We start from the raw sequence: 18729 nt of genomic DNA, 5'->3' as shown, positions 1-18729 counted from the left end.
TTGAACACTCACCCTTATACATAATCCGCATCATCTTCCAATGGTTTCGCGTGCATTTTTCCATTTTGCCTACAGAGATTTCAATGATTGTCTAAAAGAAAATTTTGATGCTAGAATCATATATTATTATTGAACTTTGATGTACTTTTAACGCTTTTAGAAATCTCGGAAATATTTGGAAAAGTAGAAGACAATGAGAAAAATTGTTGAAAATTGTTATTTAATAAAAAATTCTTACGTTAGAGTTTCGGAGAATGCCATTTAAGGCTCTCTTGCTCAACGTGAAATTCATGACGGATTTTTTTATCTAAATACCGGAAGTTAAATTGGCAATAGAGACGACGATCAGAAAAGCGTGGGCAGAAGAAACGCGGGATGTAGCAATAGTCTGTCTCCAGTGGTCTGGAACTCGCGTCGATCGCGTGGGAAAACGGTGGGTGCATCGGAGCAAAAGGGTTTGATTCATTCGAATTTGCCCTTTCTACAAAGCAACGTTTTATCGTGTCGCATATTTTTGGTGATGCATTTTTTAAATCGTCGTATTCGAAGATGTATTTTTACCCACATATCTAATATTATATTTAAATTTATAACTAAAAGTTATTTTAATTTTTAATAATAAACAATGATTATTATCAATAGGAGTATAAAACCAACGCAAATTTCGTAAGAATTAATTTCTCATAGTGTTATTCGTGTGACAGAAAAATAAAGATATTCTAGGATTAAAGAGAAAGGACCACCTCCTCGCGCCGATTGTTCGACCTTTCGCTGCAGGTGGGCGAGAATGATCGTCGAATCCAGGATGAATATACAATATATTTCATTGGCAGAACTAATTAAGGGGCTTCTCTAGTCGGACACGCTCGTTGACTTTATCGCCGTCGAGAGATACGGCGATCCTTCGGGGATTCGATGTAAGGAAGAGAGGAAAGGACTCGCCCGTGCTTCCGCCTATCTGCGGCTAAGTCTTTCGCTCGGTCCCCTGTCGTGTGACGAAGAATACGTGGAAACGGAACGGCACGACTGCTCCGTTTATTATCGCGGTTGGGCTAAGCGGTCGCCACACGGGTTTCCTTAAGCCGTCCGCCAAGTGCGCGCCTGATTGGACGGACACGAAGGATGTTGTACCACCAGGATACGCGATAAACCGGCAGGCGATAAAGTTCCACCGAGTACTGCCGCAGAGGAGGAGGATTTCGGAAATTCCACTTTGCGGAAGGCGTCTTGTAAGATTTAAGAAGTAGATTCGAGGGCGTCCGGAATCCTCAGCGATTAGCAAATATTTTATAATAGAATCCGTAAAAAGAAACTCTTTCTTAGATTTCCTAAAGAAATATGTTTTTAAGCGCAAATAAATAGCAAGACTTTCCATTTTACAATTTCCAATTAATTATCTTTCAATAGAATTTTGATATAAAATTCTTTAACTGTAGAGGTGTACAAGAATGTTAATGATTTTGTTTAAAAAAATCGTTTGCATTTGACTGAAGGTTTCTTGAATAAAAAAATTGCGAGAAATCTAGAAACGCTTTTTACAACTGTGTGGTTGCAGAGAGTTTATAAAAATGTCATTATCAAATCATTATGCAGTCCTATTAGCATTAACTTGTTTAATGCAAAGTAGCAGTCTAAGAGTCAGTCATGAACATGGTTCGCGCAGGTACACGTTGCAGCCAACGTTTCTAATTGGCCAGGACGCCATTTATACGAGTAGAATGTATTGCGAGGTAAATAAGTACTAGAAGACTGAACAACTGTCGTGGAAGTCTACGATGGTGCCAACGGATTTACGAGTTTAATTAAGTTCTGCGGTCGCGTTTGTCATTTTAGTAGGCATCGAAGGCTCGTTGGCCAAGGTTCGAACTTCGCTTTCTTACGAGAAGTACAAATTGCAAAGAAGAAAAGTTTACGTCGTCGTTTCTCAAATTGTGCAGCAGCGATAATCTCATTTTCTTCACGAGTCTTTTTCATGAAAATTTTCGATGTCATTAAGGTGTAACTCGATATAATTTAACGTGTAAGAATTCGTCTAAAATTATTTTGAGAACATTTTAAAAAAAGGTAAATAAATGCACTGACGTGCTAAACGCTGCTTCTTAATGTGTTATAGATCCTTTCACATCCCACAAACGATTTAGTGCGTGTTAATAACCTCGTGATAGAGCATGATAGGGGTCGCCATGTTGCGAGGGTGAGTCGTGATAGGAGTGTGTGTGACACTTTCCTAATTGCCTCGCAACTTCCTGCCCTTTCCCCTGTTTAAGAAAAGCAACCCTTATCCGCCTGTTTCTCGCGGGGCTGGTAGACTTCGGATCGGGAAACTTACGAACAACTGGACGTAATCCTTTGCTTTCTACTGTGCTATAAAGATAATCATTTTATACAAGAAGCTCTAGCTTTAAAAAACATAAATAACTTTATAAACGCGTTACAGTAAATATAAACTTTTACATTTTTTTACAGAAATATATTATTATATGATAATATGATAATCACACACACATGAAAAAAGAAGCTAAATTATTTTTCTATATATTTGAGTTTTTAATAATTTCGATGGTGAGACAAAATTGTGATTGTGCCTATTGGATTTACGGCAGTCGGATGTCGGTTAAAATGAGATATTGGAATTGGACTCGCCATATAATGCGTACATGGATAAGATCGTGCCGTTCTCAAGAACATCGAAATAACGTTTAAGTAAGAGTGCCAGCTGCAGCAAGTAGCAGCAAGGAGGCGTAATAATCTCGTACAAGCACGCACTAGGCTTCCATTAAGCCGCGTCGGCAGCATTCTAAGTACTAACGAGTAAAGTGCATCAAGGCCGAAGGAGTTGGGTACTGAGATTCACGGTAGGACAATCAGTAGGTGGAAAAAATGCGTGGAACAGCCAGAAAGGTAGCCGCATTCTTGGTAGCTGCAGAGGCACGTGGGAACCGCGAGATCGGGCCTCCTCTCTCAATGCTCTCTTCACAAGGTCCTTTTCTGTGGATCTCGGTCCCGGCGCGGCGCGCGGCGCGGCGGTGTAACGCTGCTCTCTCGCGTGACTCGTCGTCTTTTTGGATATCTTCTAGGTAAAGTACGAGCATCCCGGTAAATAGGTAAAGAGTCGAGAGATGCGCCGGTCGTCGGGTGCAGCTGCGCGGCCTCTTTGTCTCTTTCTCGCCGGCGAGTAATATGCCGGCAAAGAGGATATGAGAGAGATGATTTCCTTCTTGCTAACTCGCGACAAGCTGCTCCTGGATTCTTCGCGCGCACCTCCCGGGGACGAAGCTCGCAACGCGAATTACACGCTTCTTAACCTTAACCACCCGGTAACTGGCCGCACGTAAAAATCGTCAATCGTTTGCGCGGCCGAAAAATACGCCGGCGAATTGTGATCATGAAAGAGAGAAAAAGAGAGAGATTGTTTCTCTTATCGAGAATCATTGATATTTTTCTTTCATTCCTTCCTCTCACAATATTTTTTTCGTCATATTGAAAAAAATTTACGACATTTTAGTTGGAAAACTTTTTATCTATTATCTCGTACCTGGCGGATTTTTCTAATTTTACTCGACTGCTCATTTATCTTAGCCGGATAAATAACTTCCTTCTCGTAAACCACTGTGACGCGTCTTTAGAAACGTAGTTTTCGTCCCTTTCTCCAACAGCGAACCTGTTAGAAGGCATGTCCGACAATCTTTCTCTCTTTCTACATAGTCTGTTCTCGCCGAAGAGAAGAGAGGAAGAGAATGACTACGCGACGACGACGAGAACGAAGAAGGAAGACGCGAAGACGGGAAACAAGAGTTTGCTTGCAACCTATACGAGTAGACGTGGAGGCAGACAGAAGGAGCAGAAGGAGTCAGCACAGAATATACAATCAGCATGATTGTTTGACACCCCATAATCAGCGTCCTTACCCCTACTATGCTGGCAGCATCGTGGCTTCACCGTTCGTTTTACCCCTTCCCGCCCGCGCGTTTCTCCTTTTCCTGGTGCCCAAGCAGGCACTCCTCTCCGTTCCTTTCACGTTGATATCACTTGAGATCCGCTCCTCTCCTCTCTTCTCTCGCCTCTCATTCCTCTCGCATCATCTCTTCGGGTACCTACTCGGTCCGTTGCCACTGCGCGCGGGGCCTCATTACCCCGATCATGACTCGAAATGAGACTCGGCGGGGCAAGGAAGAAACGGACACGGTTATATTATAAGAGACAGAAATAATGCTCGCTTCTCTTTTTTCTTTACTTAGGGACCTCCCGACCGACGCGACGCGACGTGGCGCTTACTCTTTCAGTCAAGACAATATATGCGGCAGTATTTATATTTTGAAATTTACACATGGAATTGCGAAACGCACAGAAAACAATCGTATATAGAATTTATTTTGTCATATTCAAGAAAAAAATTGGATACAAATGTTTAACTTTTTTCTTATTTCTTTTTCCAAGTTACCGAACCGTAAATCTTATCAATTTCATGTAGTTACCTGTTATTACATTTTTACTCTTATGATAGAATTTTTAATGATTTCACTTTTTCTTAGAACTTTCCGACACGTACGTGAGATTTAGAAAGCAATCACGAGATGACGAAAGAAGATCACGGAGAGACGAGACGAAGAAGAGGAGGAGGCGAATAGGTTCGATTCAGTAACGTCGCAAGCGAAGCGAACAGAAGATAAAAGGAAGAATCATGCGAGCGAAGGGCAAAAACAACATGGATCCAGCTCCGGATCGATCGAGAAGCGACCGATCGATCCCTGGTATTACGCAGACGTGCACGTGAGTTGTACGTGAGTGCACGAGCATGTCGGGTGTGCCGATGCCGTCGTCAGAAAGGTCCGAATCGAGTGAAAAGAATTATCCGAGGATGGAAGGGCTGCTAAAGACAAAACGGATAGCTCTCTACCTTTTTCTTCTCCCTTGAATCTGACGGGAGGAAGAAGATTACATCCACCGACGCGCTTAGTCATTTTGCACCAAGCGCAAGCATGAGAATCCGGCGCGTATCGAAATTGGGAACTGCTCATTAGAGACGCGAAGAAGGGAAGAAGTGTCGAATGAATGAGCGGTAAATGGAATATCTGCTGAGATTGCATTCATTCAAGCTAAGGTAGTGAAAGTGAAATACATCGTTGATCTAATCTGACTGATTTGGCGTTTGACGGTCTTTCAGATTCTGACAGCGGCTAACGAGTCAGTTTGCGTTCTTTCGGGCACGCAATGATAAGCTTTGCGCGGATAAACGAGCTAATTACGATGGTCGATCCATAGAAGTGTCTCGGGTGACGAGAAGTCTCAGTCCGGAAGGTGACGGAGGACCTGATCGCAGGGCGAGAAGAGGCGAGGAAGCCGGGGTTGCGGAGGAGGAGATTAGGGCAAAGAGAAACCGCAACGTAGCTTCAAAGAGGTCTCACCAGCCAGAGGCGCGTCTACTTAACTTTGATCAGGTCGAGACCGCTGATGCGAGACGAGCCGCGCAGAAATAAAGTGCCTTGCCTCGACCTTCCCGCCTTTTTGCATCCTAAATTATCTCGATAGTTCGAAATATCGAAGCTATCCGACAGGCGCGGAGCTCGCGCGTCGAATAGTTTCTGTCGTCATCGCGCAAAAGAGAAATGATCACTTTTTTACTAGCTACGACGAATTTCAACCATAGTTGAACGATTTAAAGCCACTGGCACTGCGGTAATTTTCCGACGATTCTTTGTCTTTTTGTTAAAGGAAAATTTTTGTTGAGTGGAAAAATTTTTACGGAGGAAAATATCTTCGTAGATCTCAAGTAGCTTATTCGTGACCGATGACGTTCTTCCATGAGGAGGAGGACACTTTTTCCTTGTGCTACGGCGACGCAACGGTGCATCGAGAGAGATCGGCAAGGAGGGAGATGGAAATGGCAGGTTGAATGTCGTTATTACGTTGAATTAGAGGGTGCAGAGCCGGAACGAGGTATGAAACTATTACCTCGCGAAACGGCAGAGATCTCCTCTCTTTCCCTCCCAATCCGGGATCTCCCTCCTCGATTCCTACCTCTTCACCCTCTTGCGACAAAGGGTTGGGTGGGGTAGAGTGCGTATCGAGTCACTCTTCACGAGGCATGTTGCGCGAAGAGAGCGCGAGATGATGATAGCGGCATCACGGATATTCATCACGAGCCAAAGAAGCAAATAAACTAGAAGATGTTGTTTCAGCTTAACACTTAGACAAGTGGCGTGTAAATTTCCACTGAGATATAAACAAGCCAATCTTTATATATGATAACATACGTAAAGACTATCCTTCGAAAAATTTATCCACAATAAATAAAATAAAATATCTCTTAAAACTATTCTTGTTATAATAAATTTAAAATTTTTCTTCTTCTTCAAGAAGAAATGGGTATATTAAAATTGCGCGACGTCGAAGCAAGTGTGATAATTGTTTTCGATTTTTAAAAGATCTCCCAGAGATTCGCACTCATTTGTATCGTAATGAGGATCTACTTGCTGCTTGCTTAAGCATTAAATAGAAAGAACATCTCTATTTCATTTATTTAATTTTTAACGTGTAAATGCTAATGAGATTATATAGGTACATATGCATTAGAGCTTCGCGTAAAACAAATTAGGTTGACTTAGAACAATCGGATCGCACTAAAAATATGCAACAATAAGATCAGAACTCACCGCCGTGTTGAGGACTGCGCTTGTAGCAATCCTGATGAACAGAAGAGCCACCGGTAGCCCCGAGGTGTGTACTGGAAGCCGGTGATGCGGTCGGGTCGGTGTTGTTGGGGTTGGTGCAGGCACCGCTAACCGAATTCGTGGTGACGTTGTTGCCAGTCTGCTGGTCGTGTAAGTGACTGCTGCTGTGATGATGGTGATGCTTATTCCTCCCGAAGGATTCGAGTTCCCGCAGGTGGGACCTGAACGAGGTCGGCGCGTCGAGGAAAGGTCTTTGTCCTAGACCGAGCGCACGGAATTGCTGATGTTGCTGCCCTAAAAAAAATGATTTACCACACACACATATGTATATACACATACATCATACTACTTGTTCGTAATCTTGAGAGTCGTTTAAATTTATTATCTACAATCGAAATCGATATTAACATTTGAATTGACAAAAAGGTCCTAATATTTTTTCGATTACAAATTGCTTCGTAAAGAATTCCGAAATATATTTTAGACATTTCCTTTAGAGGCCATCTGGATTTTTATGTCGCTTTGACACGATTCGGACACGATTGGAATCTCTAAATCGGGGAGATCGACCAGCGCGCGTCTACGTCATTAGCCCAATAGAACGGGATAATGAAGAAACTCGACCTCTCTTCCCTTGATAGACTTCAATAGCATTCCTCGCATATCCGGGACCTCACGGATAGACAGAATCTCTTGCGAGCCAAGTATCGCAACGTACACATAACGCGGGTATTCCGATTCCCTATTACGTTGGATCCTAATACACGCTTGATACATATTGTTACACGACAATGCACATGACTCGGCACGTGCATAAGCCCGGACGTTTACATAATAATCGGAGATGCATAGATGAAATGTATTAAATGTAAAATAATAACGTTAACTTTTAAAAAGTTACAAGGCCGGATGGAAAATGGCAGACAAGAATTAAGTGTGATTAAGTGACATATATTTTTCGACGTGTCGAGAATTAATTTTTATAATTTCAGATTTTCAATATTTGCATATTGATGTCTGTAGAGAGACAACAGAAACATTGAGGCCTACTCATTAATTATCGATAGGCAACAGAAGTAGCACGTTTGCCTTGCCCGTTTTTCTCATGCTTCTCCCAACCTCTTCTTTCTCTCTTTCAATGGTTTCAGCACGAAGGAGAAGCGAAGAATGGGAGCCTAGGCGCAAATTGTTATTCTTCGAGAGTAGAAGGGGAAGAAAGAAAGAAAGAAAGAAAGAAAAAAAAGAAGAGAGAAAAGGAAGGAAAGACAGTGAGGAGAGAAAGACGAAGATGGGAAAACGAAGATAAAGAAGGAGAGAGAAACACCTCCGGCCACGAGGGCGAACGACAAATAAAGTTCGACCACAAACTGCACGAAATTGTCGGCGAGCCCAGATGGTCAGCTTCAGTGCTCTGACCGATGCCTACAAGATTATTCCTTGCTACCGACTACCACGATCGGCCCGCGCCAGGAGATACTACAAGCAAGAGGCTCGTGTATAGGGCTCCGCGCGGATCCCACGACTTCTCACGTACCGGACACCGATAATGCTTCAAACGTACGGAACGTTACGCAGCGATGGGCCCGCCGATGTACTCCTTGCTCGGTTCGGGCTCGCTCTCGCGAAAGATTAAACGGTAGGCATGAACTTTATCCGCAAAAACCTTATGCCCGAGAAATTTGAGAAATATAGATGATTTCGTGGTAAATAAAATGTTGCAGGATTTTTAAACACATTAAATACGGATTCTCTTTGCACAAAGAACCATATAATCGCGAATGCAATTTGGCGATAGTCAAGATATAAGAATGCGAAGAAGAATATGGTCGTTAATAGGCACATGAAAAAATTTAATTACAATAAATAAGAATGATGGTGATATAACACCTTCATCAATCGCCCCTCTAACTCGTGAAGCATGGATAAGCAGAGAGAACAAGGAAGAGAGAGAGAGAGAAGGTAGGACGGAGAGAGCAATAATTCCAATCTCCACAGCACGAGTGGTGGACTTATCTAATCAAAGTGTGGCGGCTCCGGGAGGACGGAAATAGCGCGGCTTTTTCCTCCTCTCTAATAACGGAGCCTCTCTCTCTCTCTCTCTCTCCGCCCGTCTTACGTTCTCCTTGACGCCAGTGCCCAGGCCAACGCAGCGTTTCCTAGATTTCATTCTCCTTTGCTCTTTTTTCATTTTCTAACGAACGCACTTGGCATATCCATGTACATCCGCTCTCGATTTCAGATCGTTGTAACGATAACTGCGAATAATTTTTCCAGAGACTACAATTTACGATTAGACGCTCGAGCGGAAGCTTCGCTAGATCCGTCACTTTTCGACGTCGCTTTATCAGGAGGTGGTCTTTAATCAGACTTTTCGGTCGCCGATAGAGCCTTCCTCTGACCGGTATCAGGATCAAGAGTTGGCCACGAGGGAATCCAATCGCGAAGTAGCCCGGTCCAATTTTAACATTTTGATTGACGGCCACCGACTGCCGAAATTGCTTCGTATGATTCCTTTCGTCGCTATCGGTTTTCTCGAAAACAATATTTAAGAGAATGTCGATTGACGAACGTACGATTTTGTAGAGATAAAACGGAATATTGATTGACCTGGTAGTAAGAAATCGACGAATCGGTACCTCTCGCGTATTTTACGATTCAAAATCCGGGTCTCGTGAGTTTCTCAAAAAGAAATACCACGTCACGTTCTGTCGCTCGTTATTAAGCAAAAATATCGAGAGCGGAAAATTCACCGTCGGCGACGCGACGTACCAAAGGCGATACGTCGTTGTTCGTATTAAAACGGAAAATCATTTCGCGAATCTATGGCATCCTACTAATAGACGACATTTCAAATATGGATCAATTACGGAGCGAAGCAAATTCAATTTCGACCTTTGACTGACAGCACCCATCCATGGCATCGATATCGTTTCACTCACTTGCATTTCGATGATTTTGGGCCACGGTGACGGGCAGCGGCCACTTTGTTTCGCGGACGCCTCTCTCGTTCTCGATTTATCCGTACCGCGCTCGATTCGTCCTGCGTAACGCTACTGCTACTGCTGCTGCCGTTTCAGTTATTGGCAACTGACAAATTACTCGGACACTACTTCGCCGTCATTGATCCGTCTATCACGAAAGGTCAAAGCTATCACCTTGTGCTTTAATTTTTAGAGAACAATCTCTTCTCTCTTTCTATCGTTGTTATCAGAAATATATATCTTTTCTTCTCAACGGAATGTATTATATTATAATGTATTATAATTTATCTTGTGTGTGGATTAAATGTGAGAGAAAGAAAGGACATTTCTCCTGTCAAATTCGCCTCTCTTCCTGGAGGACAGGAAGGACTATTCTAAACTCTTTCGCTGCCAGTGTTGCGAAGCGGTGAATTACGAAAATTGCCCGATTATTGGCCACATTGGTCTATGGCCTATGGCACACGAAGCGCGGCGCGGAGGGATGATTTCCGATAACAAAAAGCTTGCGATTATGCACGCAATAATGAGAGTCGGCAGGTGTCTGCGGGGCATCGAGCGTCGCGCATTGTTGGCAGCACAATGAAAGCGCTGCCGGTTGTTTTGCTCGACGGCGTTCGTACGCCGCGCCGCGCCGCGCCGGTTGCTGCATAGATTGTCTCCCTGGTGCGTGCCAGCCGATGAAGCACGCCATCGGGGATGCCAAACCCGTGTATGCAATATGTCGTCATGCGTGTTCTATTCCGCGACGCCGACGGTCCGTGCCACGCGACACGCGTTCGTTCGCGTTGTCTCTTTCGGTTCGGAAAAGGCCAGTAGGTCGGCGATGCGACGTCCGGTCGTCCGGTCTGCCATGCTTGAACCGACGCGACAGCTTAAACGACGTAAACAAGCTTCTCGTTTAAAGCGGGTTCCACCTACCACACACTCTTGTGGATTATCGGAATTAATATATATAAAGTCTACAAATTATTTCTAAACTTATAATGATTTTATTTTTTCACAGATCTACTGAGACTCATTATTAGATTAATTATTAAATATCAAATTTTCCTCAGTGGTAAATAAATGGATCTTGGTGGATTTAAATTGTCTCGGTAAACATTTTGTCAAATTTCTTCCTTTAGGACTATATAAGCTTTTTCGAGAATTAGTAATCTGTTGATGATGAAATCAAATGATGGACTGTATCGGAGTACTCGAATCGGAATCAAACATCTTTGGGACGTTGAAGCGTTGCCACAAAGGTATAAAAGTCCACGGGCGCGACTTATTGAAACTTTAACTCCGTCGTTAAGTGCACTTTATGCTGGCTGGAAAATTGACGAGATTCACGCATTTTTGCACCTGGTCCCGCCCGACACGCGGCCTGAGTCAAGCAGTAAAAACAACAGTAAAATCAATCACGCTCGACCATTTCGAAAAAAATAGTAGAGCCAGCGGGTGTACGCGGCGCCCTGCTTCTATCAATACTTTATACAACAAATGCGAAACGCCCGCAAAAAACTGCCGTTTTCGCGGTTAACTCCGCAACGGCTATTAATCTGATATCGAAATAACGACCATTTTTTTGCTCGCCGCGAATGCATCCGAAAATAGGTGTCGGCTGAATCGTCGGGCGCACAAGCGCGCGATATCTCCTTCTGATCCGACGCGACGCGACGCGACGCGGAGGGACGGAGGACGGACCCACAGTTATAAAACTGGAGGGTCGGGGCAGCCACTCCCGATCGACTTTTACTGCGTTTCGCGTGATTCTATCAATTTTGGCCGACCAATAATGAATCCGCCAACAGAATGTTTTAGTAATTTTTCGGGTGTTTTCGCGGCAAATTAGCGTAAGTGAGTTAGCGTATCCGGCGCGCACAAACGCGCGCGCGCGCACGCGCTTGTAAAAGCATTGTCTCCCGCGTGTATGCGTGTATACCCATGCATGTGTATAGGTACGCGAATAGCCCGACCCGAAACACGCACCAAACGCGATACGCACGTCGACCACTGCATCATCGCGCACCATCTGCTCGGTAATGACTCCCCATTACCGCGTACAGGGACTTTCGTTGAATTATCGGTACATTTTCAGGGAATCCCCGGGACGGTGCAGAACCGCGTCGAATAGAAATTCGAACTCGCGATCGAACCGTTGCATAAAGTGTCGCATGTTCCACTTACTCGTTTTCGATCGTGGCTCCCGTGGTCCATCGACGGTCACCTTAATCGCCCTCGTGTAGGTTGCTACTTGGGGTGGCGACGTCGACACAGTAATGGTGATGCTGAAGCTCTTTCCTGTCACACAGAGAATACGATATATTTATGTATAAATTGCCTGTATACTGAAGGATTTGAGCTTTCATCGTTTAATTTACTTTACTCTTTTGTATTGTTCAATTAATTTATAAATGGATATAAATAAATTAGATAAGATATCTCGGTTCGCAATTTCTTCGTAAAATCACTACACATAGCCTAATAAAAATGTGTTATTTTTATATACAAAATTATTTTTCTCGAAAAATACGCACGTGATTTAAAAGGAACGTTTGATTTATTACATATTCTGCATCATAGTTATATATATTACAAGTAGTTTTTGTTTATTTATTTTATCAATTATAAAAATTAATAAACATATTTCTATCTTTGAATATGACGAAAGTGAGGCCCAATTTATAATTTGCAACTTTGCAATTACATCCGTGTCTATTAGATCTTAACTCGGAGTCTCGGTATTCTTAAGCACGTTAAAAGATAATAGAAGAGGAGTGGATACTCAGGGGTGGAGCGTCGTGTACATATATCATCAGTGAAGGTCTGGAAGTTGAAGGCTCGGTATATTAATTCCTTCTCCATAAACGTCCGTCGGAGAGATTGACTACGCGCTCTTAAACGACCCATCGCGCGCTAATATGCATTCGGTAATTCGCCGCTCTTTCGCAACTCTTCCGTAGAAGCAGCCAGTTGTCCCTTTTGACCACGTGTCCCTCTCGGACTGCTCGGACAGAGGATCCGTTCGCGCGGCGAGAAATTTACACCGAACTTAGCCTCTCGTTATTTACGTTCTCCGGAATTAGAAACAGACAAGTTCGGTATGTTTTAGCTAAACGAGTTGCCTACGTAATAGCCGACCCGACGTAGCAGGCGATAACTTAACGAAAACAATTCGTACGATGCCATTTATTTCGCGAGAACCGTTCGCCAAAACACTCGGTGTCAACTTGTCCAATATGACGAAACGAAACACGACCAAGACTGCTGTTTACGCCCAAAAGAGACGATACCTAACGCGTCGCGGACATGCAATCGTTTGTGTTGGCGTAAATGTCAACGATTTGTAATTGTCTCCCCTTGGTACACCCAGTTCCACCTCGCTGTGTCTGTCAACATGATAACCGGCATCAAACACCGCCAACCCCCGCACTACCCCCGGGAACTGCAACTGACTGCAGAGCTACATGGCGTTATATCCCAGTTATATCGCGCTCTCTCCGCTCTTCCGCGATAGAATCACCCCCGTTGCACCCTCCGCCCGGTCCCAGGATACCTCCCGCGGCCGTCATTGCCATCGTCATCGTTCATCTGTCGCGTGCAAAGAGCATCGTTCCGGGATGTCGATTCAAATTTTTGCGTCAAAAGGCGATTTCTCTCTAACGTGATGTTTTTTTTTTTTTTGCAATGCAAAAATAGACGGTCGTTGGAGGATAATAGACGGTAATATGTAGATAATTTTTATAAGTTCTCTTGATAGGGCTTAACTTTTTGGAAAATACTGGGTCAACGAAATTAGAGTCAATCGTAAGATTGATAAGATCATTAAAAAATTTTTAAAATCAAAGATTTAAGATGAAAAGATTTTAATTGGAAAATCGCGGGAAATCCGAGGATTACCAAAGTCGGAAAAGTGGAAGGGGGGAAGGTGGCGACCGATCGGAGGAAGGGTCGCGCGTTGAACTAGACCCCCTCTTCCCCGGCCGAGTCCATCGCATTTGGGGCTAATAATGCCGCACAGCCGACTCCCCTCTCCGGCGCCCGAACCTGCGGTTAATACTCGATGATGGGAACGGTCATCTGCAGAGACAGGACCCAGCCTGTGCATTCGCGAACGACGGACGGTCGGTCGGACGAACGGACGGATGGACGGACGGACGGACGGGCGATCGGACGGACGGACGGACGGACAAAACCGGGCCACGCGTATGTGGCACCTATATAACGTGCAGCATCACAGCTTGACTACTCACGATCTCCCGTGTGTCTCTCTCCCTGCGCACGTGTACATGTGTATGTGTATGCGTGTGTGTCGGTGCGTTGGCAATACACCGACGATGAGATGAGCGCGCCAACCCAAACCGCCCACACACAACCGCCCGAAACCACTCGAAACCGTCCGTTAATACTCGTGGCGACGAGGCGAACGGAGGGGAGGAGATCGCGTAGGGCTAAGCGTATACGGGGTAGAAAGGCTAAGGGGGTGTGGGTGGGCGAAGGGGACGAGCGGACGCACGTTGGTGGTAGGGACGGAGCGGAGGTCCCAGAGTCTCCCAACAGGATGTCTCTGCAATTGTCAAATAATTACTATCGGTGGTAATTTCAGCCGTGTCGATATAGACTGCGGTATATTACTAATTATAGGCACGGGCCGCTTTCGACCCCAGCGATGATGATGGAACGGCCGTCGTCGTTTCAGCCTCCGGTCTTCTTTGATTCGGCGCTACCATATCCCGTTTCTTTCCGACGCGACGCGGCGACGGTGCGTTTTTGCAATTATTTGCTCGTAAGTACAAGAGTATATATATAAGTGTACGAGAGGCGATAATAACCGGAATCATAGAATCTTCTAAACGCGTGGAGCGCTCACACTCTTTTGAAACAGCGGTCAATGTTTCGTCAGTTTATGATAGTTTTAAATAAAAAGAAAAATGATCGTCGAGACCGGCTTGCGGTTATTTCGCGTTATCTCCTTTTTAACGTAGACTGACTTTAATAGTCGGCTGATTAGAGGTAATAAACCGTGAGGTGTGATCGGTTGTAATCTCTTACATGACACACAGAAGACACGTGTAAAAGCAATTTCAATCAGATATATACTGCCGGAGAAAATTGTGCGGTGAGAAAAATTGTCAGAGGAATATCAATTCGCCTCGATTCGCGAAGTCGCCGAAAAATAATCTCGTCGCGTTGGTACGAGCCGCGCGATCGCTCTTTTTAATCGAGGAGGCAGCGGCCGATTTTTCGTGGCCTCGTCGTTTTAAAATCCTCGCTGCAATTTCTTGAATCAGTTTGCCGGCCGATGCGATGCAATTCAATCAAATTAATAAGTCGCGGAAACAAAACCTCGATGATAGGAGGGCCGGGTCGCCCGATGGTGGTGGCCAGTATCAACACACCGAGAGCGGTTTGGTCAATCGCCGAAATTGAGTATTATGGATTATCGGGGAGAGATTGAAACGACAAAAAAAAAAACATATAACAACGAGCCGAAAAATGGACAAAGGGATCGAAGGATTTTGGGCGAGGGAAGTGTCTCTTTCGCTAATTGACTCCGGGGACCGATGCACCTGTGCGTCAGGAGAACGAAATCGCTGACCCTGCACTTCATGATCAAATCAAATGAAACATAGATGACGCGCTACGGGACGAATATCCCGCCGTATACGAGCAGTCCGACCCGTTAATTCATAAACGCGCCCTCCGGATCATGGGGTGCAAAATGCATTTGTAGGCTTTGACAAAGCTGCCTGCTGATCCGTGAATAATTATTATAGGCTGGCAAATCGATATTTCGCGAGAACGCAAATGAGGTCGAATGTGCAACTATGAAGATTTCGTAAGAAAAAACAATTAAGGACTTAATATTTTTACCTTGTATCGCGTACAGGAGATGCATCTTCTTATTATATTTATTATATTATATTTTATTATATTATAATTATTAGAGAGAACGTAGTTGTGTTAACATTGTTTTTCATTACGATTTAGTTGATGTTGCTTTGATATTTTTATCAATTAATATTTGTACGAAAGGACCGCGAGAGATAAGAAAAGGGATACAAAATTAAGGTCGAAAATTAAACAAATCAAGAGCATTGATCGACAGCGTTGGTTGATTTTGGCAAGTCATCCTCTCCGTCTATATCTGTTTATATCCGTTGGATGATTTCTGATTAACGGCCAGTTGTTTCGAATGCTCGGTTGGGGCTTGTGGCAGACATCGAGTAATGACTCTGGGGGTGGCAGGAGAGCGGGAACTCGCGAATGGGGACACGGGGATGGACGAGGGTGGCACGATGATGATGATTACAATAACCGTGATTTTAGAGGGCTGGAAATCGCGGCACGCGCTTTTGCTCAGTGCTGCAGCGTTCTCTTGTGAACTTCAATATGATCAAAGGTGTAGTAAATTGTTTTCGGAAAGATAATTGGAATATGAATATAGACTTGTTTTACAATCGCACGATGTCTTTTGTAAACGTAACACATCACTAAACACGAAATACTTTTTTGCTGAACAGAAGAATGAATTTAAAGAGAAAGACAAAAAATGTAACAATCAGGACTTACCCCTGCCGCTCCTGCCGACGAATCTAAGGTCGTTAAATTTAGCGACTTGATTCTTCATCAACGCGGTAGAGTTTCGCAATTCGGCGCAACAGTTCTCGTCGTTACCAGCGCGAACTGTCACCAGAGTCCCATCGCCAACCTCGCCGAGGGCAACTACTTTAAATGCCACTGGAAGCGTTTTGTTGGATCGCCAGTGCGTCGGTAGTTGACTGCACAGAAAGTACGGCGACCCTGAAACAAAGATTTTTATCATATGTAGAATCGCTCGATCTAATTTAATATCTAATTTAAAATATTTAAATGTAGTTTCAATCAGGGTTGTGCGGTACATTTCAAGATTACGTCTACGTGGATTGTTTACGTATTTTTTATATTATGTGTATTATACACGAACCTTTTTCATGTAGATAATATAAGCAATGTAAATTATTATAAATTAACTGATTGATTAATTATTTGATTTTTTAACTATACTTTCACAAACAATCCTAAAAGAATAAAAAATAGTTTTAGAGATTAGGGGTTGAATTATAGATATATTTCAGTTATAATTTATTAATTAATTAACTTTACCATTATATTAAACGATACATGGTACTATATAGAAATATTATTATTTATATCTCGCTGATTTGTTAATTTTTCGTGGCATGCTAAAAATTGTGCCCAAACTCATTAGTAGTACTGAAAATAAAATTGTGCGAACATAAATTCCCGATATTTCTAACGAAATACGAATGTTCGATGATCGATAGATTACTCATTGTTTACATGACACGTCAAACATAATTTACATTGTGCACATGTAGATGTAGATTATTATATTTTACGCGTAAACAACCAACCCTGACTGTCAATAGAAGCGTATAATGCCTAGATGAGAATATGAGAATATTTTAATATTAATATTTTAATATTTGCTTGATCTAATTAAAATAATGAGAAGAGTATGCGAAAAAATCGGTCTTTCTTTCACTTCTCTTCTCAATAATATTTTTAATATTTCTTCGCAATAATTTAATTGATATCGTTGACACCAACCTGTCCTGACCAGTTCTCCAGGATGTTCGGCTTGCGCTTCGCCGACGAGCCTTTCGGTCCACCATAGTTCGCCGACGGCGGCACTTTCGCTCATTTCGCCGCCTCCACCTCCGGTGTCGGCGTCGTCTACTTGGTGGTACCTGCTGTTTACACCTTGCAGCGGCGCCAGGGAGGGACCACACGGGCCGGCGCCTTCGTGAGATCCAACGGTGCCGTAATTCTCCCCGCAGCCCACGGAACCCACCGGTAGATGCATCCCATCGGCCAGTAGCCGCCCCTCGTCGCCCAAGCACGCACCCCCCGGCTGGGACGTCGTGATTTCACTTACTTCGCAGACGGAGGCGACTTGGTCGTGCCTCGCTACCAGCCTCCGCAGCAGGTCTTTCGCCGTCGATAAGTCGTTTCGTAATCAATAAGTCGTTCCTTCTTCTCGATTGCATCGATTTTCATGATCGGTCGCGAGATCATCACTACAGGCTTAACACGGCGAAATTGCGTTCCGGTCTTGATCCATGGATCGATGCAGCAGCTGTTTTCAACTGAGTCTTGCGATGTACCGTTGCACTTCTTGCGCGAAGCGCGATCAGAGAGACCGGTAATTTGAAATACATTGTCACTGTGTCTATCGTCAATTTATTAACATTTAATATCTTAAATTGTCACCAACATTCTTGTTACCACATTGAAATCTCTCTCTCTCTCCCTCTCCCTCCCTATCTCTTTAGAAACACTATCGCCGATGACACTAGTTAAATCATCTGTCGAGATTTCTATTCCTACAGGTAGTCGCAACGAGATGACGTAGGTGACGATTTCTCGAATCCGATATAACGTCACGGCGTTACACTTGGATAAACAGCGCACTTTTCCTACATAACGCCTCTTGACATTTCCTTCTGGCAACGAACCGAGTCATGATCGCGATTGTCGGTGTAGCGGCCGGTTGACGATCCTCTCGCGCGAACGTCAGTCGCGGTCGACGGTGCGCGACGTAATGCCGCGCGGAGCGGCTCGGTGGACCGCGTGTTCCGCGCGTAAGCGGCCCGGGACGGCCTAAGCCCCGCGATTCTGGACCCCCGCCTCCACTTCTGCCCCCGAACTGACGCCCCTCGGTGGCAGGAACAAGCTACGCTCCAGCGCTCCCACCACGCAAACCGCCCGCCCCACGTCGCGCCACTTTTCGCACCGTGATCTCCGCGGCGGAATCTCCAACGTGATAGTGCCCCTCGTCGACGATGACGTTCTTTCTTCAGAGTTTCCGTCGTCCGGCCGACGACCGTTACCGTTACTTTCATTGACGTTTGCAAATTTCCCAGATCACAAGCTGACACACGCGATATACATCGGGATATACGTTGGGATATACTCGTGGGATTCCCTGTGTGTCAGCACAAACATTTATATTTCCTATACACTGATTAGCGATTTCGCGCAATCGTGTTTATATGTTCAAGCACTTAAGTCTCGAGACTAAAGGTCGA

At 44.3% G+C, this 18729-nt stretch overlaps 1 protein-coding gene across 1 annotated transcript in view; it reads right to left on the bottom strand.

Annotated features, from left to right (window-relative positions):
* Window positions 1–18729, bottom strand: part of LOC112458270 (protein lozenge-like) — a 35363-nt gene that overhangs the window by 10809 nt on the left and 5825 nt on the right. Inside the window, exons 5-8 of the mRNA XM_025021819.1 lie at window positions 17249–18626; window positions 16208–16438; window positions 11822–11935; window positions 6654–6965 (exon numbers count right to left, since the gene is read on the bottom strand). Coding sequence (XP_024877587.1) covers window positions 6654–6965; window positions 11822–11935; window positions 16208–16438; window positions 17249–17504 — 913 coding nt within the window. The 5' untranslated portion in view covers window positions 17505–18626. The remainder of the gene's footprint in view (window positions 1–6653; window positions 6966–11821; window positions 11936–16207; window positions 16439–17248; window positions 18627–18729) is intronic.

This window comes from Temnothorax curvispinosus, unplaced genomic scaffold (assembly GCF_003070985.1).
Source record: "Temnothorax curvispinosus isolate PA1 unplaced genomic scaffold, ASM307098v1 QBEX01008784.1, whole genome shotgun sequence".
Taxonomy (NCBI): Eukaryota; Metazoa; Arthropoda; class Insecta; order Hymenoptera; family Formicidae; genus Temnothorax; species Temnothorax curvispinosus.
This window is presented reverse-complemented; position numbering and strand designations above follow the sequence as displayed.